The sequence below is a fragment of the Elgaria multicarinata genome, chromosome 2 (assembly GCF_023053635.1).
Source record: "Elgaria multicarinata webbii isolate HBS135686 ecotype San Diego chromosome 2, rElgMul1.1.pri, whole genome shotgun sequence".
Taxonomy (NCBI): Eukaryota; Metazoa; Chordata; class Lepidosauria; order Squamata; family Anguidae; genus Elgaria; species Elgaria multicarinata.
The window spans coordinates 78,624,738-78,635,116 of record NC_086172.1 but is presented as its reverse complement, the minus strand read 5'-3'; the positions used below and the strand labels follow the sequence as shown (position 1 = coordinate 78,635,116).

General features: G+C 43.5%; 1 protein-coding gene across 1 annotated transcript; it reads left to right on the top strand.

Annotated features, from left to right (window-relative positions):
- Positions 1 to 233: 233 nt before the first annotated feature.
- Positions 234 to 1,193, top strand: LOC134393630 (olfactory receptor 5I1-like). Its single transcript, XM_063118690.1, has one exon. It carries the CDS (start codon positions 255 to 257, stop codon positions 1,191 to 1,193), a length of 939 nt encoding a protein of 312 aa, XP_062974760.1. The 5' UTR covers positions 234 to 254.
- The last annotated feature ends 9,186 nt before the right edge of the window (positions 1,194 to 10,379 follow it).

Below are 10,379 nucleotides of genomic sequence, written 5' to 3'. Positions count from 1 at the left end.
TAAGACTTCAGTGGCTGATTTATACCAGCTGAGCATTGGTTCACAGGGCTTTCTAGACGTGCTTGTTTCTAGGTTTACTGCACTGCATCTTCGGATTTGTACCACCCATGCTTCACTGTCATAGCTGCTGATCCATTTTTCTGTGCCTTCTTTATGAAACGGCCTGTTCCTGTTCCTGTTCTCTTTTCCCAAAGCCCACTAAACTCTACTATCCAGGTTCTGTCTCCCTCCAGTAAATAATATATTGGGAAGAGATGCCAGAAGACAATGAAACCACAGTGACCCAGTTTGTCCTCTTGGGGTTTGCCAGCAGCCCAGCAATCCAAGTTGTCTTCTTTGTGATCTTTCTGATACTCTACAGCATGGTTCTGCTGGGGAACATTGGGCTGATGGTTCTGATTCGAACCAGCCCCCAGCTCCGCACCCCAATGTACTTCTTCCTCAGCAATTTGTCATTGGTGGATCTCTGCTATTGCTCTGTGATCGTCCCAAAGATGCTGGCCAATTTCTTGGCAGAAAAAAAGAGTATTTCCTATGCTGGCTGTGGGCTGCAGTTTTACTTCTTCTGCACCTTTGCTGATACAGAGTCTTTCATCCTTGCCACAATGGCGTACGACCGTTATGTAGCCATCTGCAACCCACTGCTTTATACTGCTGTCATGTCCCCAAGGGTCTGTATCCGGCTGGTTGCACTCTCTTACCTTGGCGGTACATTGAGTGCTCTCGTCCACACATGCTTTGCCTTCAGGCTGTCCTTCTGTGGCCCAAATGTCATCAATCACTTCTTCTGTGACCTTCCGCTGCTCCTCAAGCTCTCATGCTCAGACACTTCCCTTAATGAGCTCCTGCTCTACACTTACGGTAGCTCAGTGGAAATCATGTCCTCAATCATCATCATCATCTCGTACGTCCTCATTGTCATCTCTGTCCTGAAGATGCGTTCTGCTGCAGCAAGGAGCAAGACGTTCTCCACCTGTGCCTCTCACTTGACTTCGGTCATCATCTATGAGGGAACTCTCCTCTTCATCTACTCCCGCCCTAGTTCCTGGTACTCCCCCACTTCCGACAAATACATCTCTGTCTTCTACACAATTTTTGTCCCTGTACTGAACCCCCTAATTTACAGCCTGAGGAACAAAGATGTGAAAGATGCCCTGAGGAAAACAATAGGCACTAAAGTCTTTGTTCATTGATACCCAGGAGCCTCAAATTGATAGAATGGGTAGGAAGAAACCACACTGAAATGTCATATAGATAATAATTTTTTAAAAAGTCACTGCTTCTGAGGAAAAAGTAAAGAAGCAAATGATTTTGGGTGGCTAGTAAATCTAGATAGACTTGCAGTACTTTTGAAAAACATGGTTATGGAATCATAGATTTTGTCAGGAGGAAAATAGCCTCAAGTCTGTTCTAGAAGCAGTGTCATCTAGTAGACTTAGTGTGTTGCTAGATGAGGGTTTAGCCCGGGCTGAAACCCGGGCTCACCCCTGTGCGTGCAGATGACGCACAGGGGATCCTGGGGTCAGGCCGGGCTAAACCCTCCCTTGACCCAGGATAACTGGATCCACTTGTGGCCCGGTTGTTCCGCAGCCCCGGGCTCAGCCCCGGGGTGTAGAAAGTCTAGCTGGTTCCGTGGCTTTTCCCGGCTACGCAGCTTATTCGCGAGTATAAGTTGGATCACAGCCGGGGTGGTGATGGAGTGGGGGGGTGAGCGGACGAGTGAGCGAGGGGCCGAGCGAGGGGGGCGAGCGGATGGGTGAGCAGGTGAGTGAGTGGGGGGGGCATCAGACATTGTGGGGGGAAATCAGGGGCAGGGGTAGCAGGGAACCCCTTAATTTATTTTAAAAAGACTTACCTTTTCGTTGGTGCGCTCCTACGCACATGGCCCCTTTAACTTTTTTTAAAATATGGAGGACGCGACAGGACTTTCCCCATCACGTCTGATGTGTGGAAAGAAGCGACTTCTAGCGCGGGCTGGCTGCTCCTCCCACACGGATTCTGAGGTAGGTCTAGCAAGGTCCTTAGTGTTTGCCTCAGCGGTAAGAAATCCATTCAAAGAACACACCCAACTTTCCATGTCATGTTGAAACATCTAGGAGATCAAAAGAAACATGTGACAGGCAATGAAGAAACAGACATTTTTGTCAGGGCATGGTGAAAGACACGGTTATTGATCAGATCAGTAAAATGCCAGCCTATTGAATGAACCACCTGGAGAATCTATGTAAAAGGAAAAGGAGAATGGCGGCCACCCTGAATCAGAAGTGAGAACTAATTCAATACACTGTACTTTGCATTTCCAAAGTGATTTTATTATGCTAACCAAGCATTCCCCAACCCAGTGCCCTCTAGATTTTTGGACTACAGTGCCCATCATCCCTGATCACTGCCCCTACTGTCTGGAGCTGATGGGGGTCACAGTCCAAAGTATCTCAAAGGTGCCAAGTTGAGGGAAACTGCATCTAAGCAGTGTTACTGAACTTTTAGATGGAGAAGAGGGGTTGAATGGCAGGTGTGCTGATCCAACACGCCTGAAACCACTCATAAGCCACTTAAAGACTGCACTGATCCTGCATTGGTACTAATCCAACTAGAAAGCAGAATCAACAACAAAACAGTTGCAGGGAGGAGGATTACATTCTGCTACTGTCTCCTCCTTGTGGTACTTTCCAGTTATGTCTGATCAGTGCTACTGGGCTCTCTTCTTGCAGACAGTGTGGAACGCAGTTTCCTCAAGAGCTGGCAGAATGACACAGTTGGATACTGCCGACAGACTGATAGGGTAGGTTACTACTTTTAATTGTTAGTTCCTGGGGATCTGTAGATCATGAAAGCAAAAAAGGACCTGAAATCAATGATGGAGCTCTACGTCCTGATATTCTCCAAGACATTCTTGATCATAGGGAAGTCAGGATAATGTTTCACGTGCCATCTTTTTCAGAAAAGACATAAGCCTTACACAATTGGGCAACAGGAGTAGCAGAACCATGTAGCAGGGAGAGGGTAGGAAAACCATGCTGTGCAGCATGGTTCCCTTACCCCTCCCCACTCTGTGGTTCCCTTGTCATTCTCCCATGGCACCTGAGTATCCCAGTGGCTAATGCAGCAGGAAATGGGTCACACTGGCTGCTCCAGCCATTTCTATAGAGTTCAGCCACATGTGCTAGAATGTCACATGAAGTTCCGACTGCTCTAGGCAGCTATCTCTGGGGCTGCTGGGATTTACCAATGGAGCAGCCAGTGTGGGTTCCCAGGGTGGGCACTTTACCAACCATGAGCAGGGAACACACCTGCCACTTGACATGCTAACCCCATGTGTGTCGCTCCCAAATGCAACCCACAGTGGGTTAGCATGATGTCTGAACGCTGCCATAATCTCAGCCATGCTCACTAGAAATGTTTTGTAATTTAAATGAAATAAAATGCTTAATCTGGGATTTGTGACTGATGCAATATGTATTGAAAATGTGGGGTAATGGGTTTTTTTAGAATGGAGACATTAGCTTTAATGTTGGAAAATGGAAGTTAAAGCTGCAATCCTACAACTCAATGGTTCTTACTTTTGAATACACATATAGGATTGTACTGTAAGATTCTTAAGGACATTGACTGCAGCAAAAAGAATTCCTGGATTTACCGTATTTAATTGTACTCAGATTTAATCAATTAAATATATCAGCTAAAACCCAGACTATTTTCTTCTTGTTGTTTTTAAATGGATGAGAGTCGTAGTTGTGACCTTGGGTAGATGTATTCCTGGTCCAGTTGCAAGCTCTTATACATAACATGTCTGAACTTTCTGCTAAGCACAGTGCAATCCTGATCTTGGCTGGGAACATTAAGTATTACAGGAAAACCAGAGAATATTCAACTAACCCAAGGGAGAACTGTATGTTCACATCTTCTGACACCACTGATGGAGCTAATGCTTGTAATTTCCAACAGCAGTTAGAAATATAGAAAGTTTCAGACATCAGACTCCAGTAATCCTCAGATGGGCTCATTAAACCACTGAGTAGTCACTAGTGGAAAGAAGAAAGTGTTTCTCAATTACTGAGAAACGTGGAAGAATGTCACTAGCCCAAGTAAGGAAAGACAATGTGAGGTCTGGTGAGTATGACTGCTGAGAAACCATGGGACAACAAATACAATTCCACAGGGCTTTTGATTATTGCGTGCAAACTGCAACTACATAATGCTTGATGGCTCAGGCTATTACCACCTGAATGATCATTGGAGAAATGTAACTGAAACACTTAACCCTACTGTACATGATCAGTGCGGTATTCTTCATTCACTGCTTAAGAGAAAGGTCATGATTGATTGACTTGTCCCAAGCACTTTCCTTTATATGGCACAGACCACAGGAGAGGCAAGGTCTGCTGATTAAAGTGCTATTTTCAGTGTTGTGAACACATATGTCTTTGTAGCCAAAACCGGGATGATAAAGCCCTTCTGGAAACACATAGAAGTATCTATGTTCCTAGCAGACAACTACTCTATACCTAAAGTCATGTATATATGTTAGGCTGAAGAACATGGCATTAATGTACACCAAGGCCTTAGCTAGATCTAAGGTTTATCATCCCTATTCATGTAAATTACACACAGGATATCCCGGGAGCAGGTAGGGACAACCCCAGGACAATCCCAGGATAAACCTTAGGTCTAGCTAAGGCCATAATCACAATGAATGTGATCCAGTGGGCTGCTGTTAAATGTAGTACTATTAAAACTTATAATATATTTCCCAATAAATGTTTCTCAAACATGTCTGTGTATTCCTCCAGCAGAAAGATCAAAAAAATTATGTGGTCCTATAATATCTTTCGTGGAGAAAAGCATAGTGTCATCTTGCATGATTGGAGGGTTTCTTAATAATGAGGCTCTTGGTAAATAAGATGCATGGTCAAGAAAGGTGGAATTCACAGACACGCTACCATTATTCATGCTCTCATAACCTCTCATTTGGAGTCATGCAATGCATTATAGATGGGACTGCCTTTGAAAGCAGTCCAGAAACTTCAGCTGGTCCAAAACGGGGCATTGTTAACATGGATTGGTCAATATGAACATATTACAACAGTGTTTTATGAACTGCACTGGCTGCCAGTCTGTTTCTGGGCACAAATCAAAGTGCTGGTTTTAACCCCAAAATCCCTGAAGTTCTGTCTTCTTGCATATACACTTGCCTGGACCCTAAGATCATCCTCAGATGCCCTTCTCATGGTTCCCCAATGAATAAGATGAGATGGGTGTCTACAAAGGAGAGGGCCTATCAGTTGTGGCATCCCATTTGTGGAATGACCTCTGCAGACAGGCTTGCCTGGCACCTACATTGTGGTCTTTTTGGTGCCAGGTGAAGACTTCCCAGGCTAGTCTTTCAGCTTTAAAAATTGTGTTACTGCATTTTTAGATCTTTGCACTCCTGGTGGCTTTTATCTTGATACTTACTCTGGTTTTATTCTGTTTAAAACATATGTGGATTTTTTAAATTACTATTTTTTTAAAAAAAAAAACTTTGTTATTGTATGTTGTGGTTTTAAGAGAGCTTCAGCTAATGGGCAGTATAGAAATAAATAAATAAATAAATAAATAAATAAATAAATAAATAAATAAAATATGAACTGTGTTTGCCATCAGCAAAGACCATACACAAGAGCAATGAATGCCTATAACATCAGTTCTGGATCACGACTGGAGGTCGTGATCCCGGAAGTCCAGGAATGCGGCCCCCAACCCCTTCCAGGGTCGACGGAGACCTTCCCCTTGGTCCTTTCCCCCAATGAATTGGGGGCCAGTCCTGGTTGCCCCGGAGATCTCCATTTTTCCGGAGGTTTCCGGGATTTTCCGGGTCATCTGGTCACCCTACCACACGTGCAAGAAAGAACTCCTATTTCCAGGACTGGAAACCTGTGGTACGAAAAGAAAGCAGACGAAACACCAATCTTGTGAAAACTGGCATGAGAACAGCATGACCAGAAAGGAATGTTGTGGTCAATGCTGTAAAAAGTGAGATCACCAAAAATGAGCCATTTAGGTGTCCTTCCTACCTACCTTCCTAACTTCTTTTCAGTGTCTGTTCTTTCACAGCTTTCCTCAATCATTACTTTCATCAATGCTGCCAATATACGACAATACCAGAATCATCTTCAGAGCCACCATCATAGAATCATAGAATAGTAGAGTTGGAAGGAACCCAGGTAATTGGTTCCATTGTTGTACTTTCTTAACAGTCAGAAAGTTTTTCCTGATGTCCAGCCAGAATCTGGCTTCCTGTAACTTGAGCCCATTATTCTGTGTCCTGCACTCGGGGATGATCAATAAGAGATCCTAGCCCTCCTCTGTGTGAAAACCTTTCAAGTACTTAAAGAGTGCTATCATATCTTCCCGCAGTCTTCTCTTCTTGAGGCTAAACATGCCTAGTTCTTTCAGTCTCTCCTCATAGGGCTTTGTTCATAGACCTCTGATCATCCTCGTTGCCCTCCTCTGAACCCCCTCCAGCTTTTATGCATCCTTCTTGAAGTGTGGTGCTCAGAACTGGACACTGTACTCAAGGTGAGGACTAACCAGAGGGGAACCAGTAACTTGCGTGACTTGGAAGCTATACTTCTACTAATGCTGCCCAAAATAGCATTTGCCTTTTTTGCAGCAACATCATACTGTTGGCTCATATTCAGCTTGTGATCTACAACAATTCCAAGATCCTTCTCGCTTGTAGTATTGCTGATCCAAGTATCCCCCATAACTGTTTCTTTGAATCAGTTCTTTGAATCCATCACCACTATCTTTTTGAATATACTTGCCTTGAGTACCAATAATTGTATAATTATTTCATATCGCATGAAGGAAATTATTATCAGATAGCCATGAAAAACATAGAGAACAAGCACAGCTGACTTCCTTCTGCTTCCTGGATTGTCCCACTGGATTTGTTGAGAAAACAAACAAAGGACAATTTATGTTGCAATATTCTTCCATCACTGGCTGAGAAAGCAACACATGCTATGATACTTTGGCAGAATCCCTAAGAATTTCCATTGATTGATGAAGTAGTCACTGCCATTGACAGGTATCATAGAGACATGTGTGTAGATGAATATGAGAGCTAGATAACTGAAATTTACTATACAAAAATCAGGACCTTAGATGTCTTTTACATGCAGATGGTGCCCAATTAAAAAGATCACAACAACAAAGAAGGAAAATTAATTATTAGTAAATACAACTATCTATCTATATGATCAGGAGTATTCAGGTACATCAGGGATAGTGTCCCATGTGGTACCAAAAGACATTTAAGATCCCTTCCCCTACTTACAGATTCTGAAATCAGAAAAGAAGTTGCTCACACTGTACTCCAGGTAAGCTTGCTAATTTGTAGGACAAGGGTAGGTACCCAGGGCTGAACTGAAACATTTTGTCACTATAAAATAACTTGCTGAAATCACTTGACTGCGGTTATTGGTATGGGATTCAATGTTCAGAAGCTTGGAACATTACGATTACAGACCAGCTTAATTATTGAGGCTTGCCATATTCATGCATGTTCATTATCTCAGTGTTAAACCCTTCTCTGGACCTAATTCCATGATGATTGTCCAGCAGTATTATAAACAGGTGTTTAAATCCATCATAGTTCTACATAAATACACAGTGGGTTTGATCAACCTAAATAAGCACAACTTCAATTACCAGTACCAAGTTTTCTGCCAATTATGTCATGGTTCTTTTCACAGTTACAGCTCATCTTCACCTTAGGAAATAATCCAGTACATGTCTTTAATTTCACATACCTTTATGTCTAACATATTGTCTGTGAAAGAGAGAGAGAGAGAGCATTCTCACATTGATAGTAGCTGAGTAGATGTGTTTGCTCTCTCATTTCTGCCTGTGTAAAGGAACACAAAGTGGACTGAAGAAACACTTTAGAAATTCTACACAGCGCCTACATTTCTATGTGCAAGTATATTTGTGAGCAAACTGTTTTTCTTTCTTCACTAAAGAAAGGTGTGGTCTCCTTTTTGTTATCTTAAGATACATATGCATGCACAAGTGGTGTGCCAGGTGTGCCCAGGCACACCCTAATGTCTCAAGCAATAAATGCCAAACTGAGGGGCCTTTACGTAGGAATCCAGAGGGAATCCAGATGCAATGGGAACGGTCTTCCAGCTGTTCTCTGGCTGCTCCACCACACCAAAGAACTCCTTCCTCTGAGAGAGCACTGTTGCTCCCAGCTGCAGGAGCGAAAAGGAACTGCTTTGCTGGGAGCCTCCCTAACATAAGCCACACTTCAAAGAGGCCAGGAGGAGAACCCCTGAAGGCTAATATCACCTTGTAAGCCTCTCTTCTGGCCAGTATCACCACAATGCCCCATCCCACTCATCTGGGATAGGGGGACAGAAGTCATTTTGCTGCCAAAATTGGATCTGAGCAGGGGAGTAAGGTAATATGTGAGTGCATAGCATGGATTGGTTTCAGTTGCTTGAGTGTGTCTGGATCTCCTAGGCTCTGAAAGCATGTTTCTGGAGTGCACCTGCTGGTTACATGATCCACGAGGCCAGGCTGTGGTGGGTGCATAAGTCCTCCTTGACAGGAGGGTCTTGCACTTGCTAGAGAAAGGTGAACAGATGTGAAGAAGCAGAGGATCACATCCACTTTGTCAGGTGGATGATTATCCTAAATTGGCAGGTGAATGTGGATACATCCTGGAATAGAGAAGTGTTTGAGTGTGGGAGTCTGGGACACAGTCTGGGATAAAACTGCATGAATAAGGCAAGATTTTTGTGAACCGCCCAGAGAGCTTCAGCTATTGAGTGGTATAAAAATGTAATAAATAAATAAATCTCAGACTTTTATTCCATGTTAATTAAACCCCAATTAATGTCAATCTCACCTTATATATTTACAACTATCAATGCAGTGTTACTTTGGTTATAAATGGTCACTACACTTATCTTAAGCATTATAAATATTGCCACAGTCTGCACTTGTTGCACTTGGTTGCAATTTGGCCTATTTTTCTTTTTCTTTATTCATGCAATCATTCCATGCCTGGGATGATGTAGACTGTAGACCAGGAAAGATTATTCTGCAATGTGTCAGCTTTTAAAGTGCCACTAGACTCTCTGTTGTTAAGCAATGGAAGGTAGGTTGGCTGACGGTACTTAGCACTGAAAACACAGTGTCTGCTGGGAATGACGGAGGGGAATGGAGAAGAGGAACATGTGACCAAGGCCATGTTGGGGTGGGACCTGTGGCTTTCCAAACCCATGAAATGCTGAGGGCAATTGAGACATGGAATGTTATGGGTGACAGTTGAAAACAAACAAAAAGGGGAAATGAAGAAGCTAGTGAATTGCTCAGCTGGTATCCCTACCAATATATAGGGCATGTCTACATTTCCCAGTATTCCAGGAGGGAGGGAGGAAGGGAGAAGGATTTCACGATATGCTAATCGTGAGATCCTCCCCCTGCGTTCACACGCGGCGTGCGGCATCCAGAGAGGAAGGAGGACATCATGCCCACCATTTTTTCATTAAAAAAAAAGACAAGAGCTGGAGCACACCAGCACTCCAGTGCAAAAGTAAGTCCAAAAAAGAGAAGAACCCAACCCTGCTCCCCACCCCACCCCGATGGCCCTGGACTCTTCCCATCCCAGCTCCTTCCCTCTTATGACCCCTGCTACTCACGGAGAAGAGGGAAGAAGCCGAAATGAGCAGCCACACAACCCACAGTCCTTGGGATCGTCCTGGGATCACGGGAAAAGCCACGAAGAAAGGGTATGACAATATCCCGGGGAAATGCAGGGATCTTCCCTCCCTGCTCCCGGGATCCCCTGTGCATCAGGTGGACACACAGTGATGATCACAGGACAATCACTGGGATATCGCCCAGTGTAGTCATGCCCTTAGTATCCTGGAAGGGAGGATTAGAGCTTTTCTACACAAGGCTATTCATCTACTGTATCTCCTTTCAGTTTCATCACAGAATTCAGATCTGAACAATACATGAGGAGCATTTCCTTTCCTGCTTGTCTACTACATAACCTCTAGGTGGCACTGTGATATAGTGGAACAGAACAAATGCATGAGGAAATTGTGCTCACTTGTATTTTTACAACAAAAGTATGTTATAAATAGTGCTTTCATGAGTATTCTTCATTTACATTATCTCAGTAAATGAAGCATATTTTTGTATAATCTAAGTGTTCTGGTAAGCAGATACAGCACTGGGTTAGACTATTATAGTGGAGCTTCTAGAACCTGATTGGATGGAATTGTAAAGAACACAAATCTTCTTTCCTTCTTTTAACAGCTAAAATCCGGAAATTTCAGGAAAAAGGTACATCCTGAATTTAGCATTCCTTGTCAAAGGTA

What these genes read in the sequence shown, in the direction of transcription:
- LOC134393630 (XM_063118690.1), top strand. Translation starts at nt 255, where the DNA reads ATGCCAGAAGACAATGAAACCACAGTGACCCAGTTTGTCCTCTTGGGG.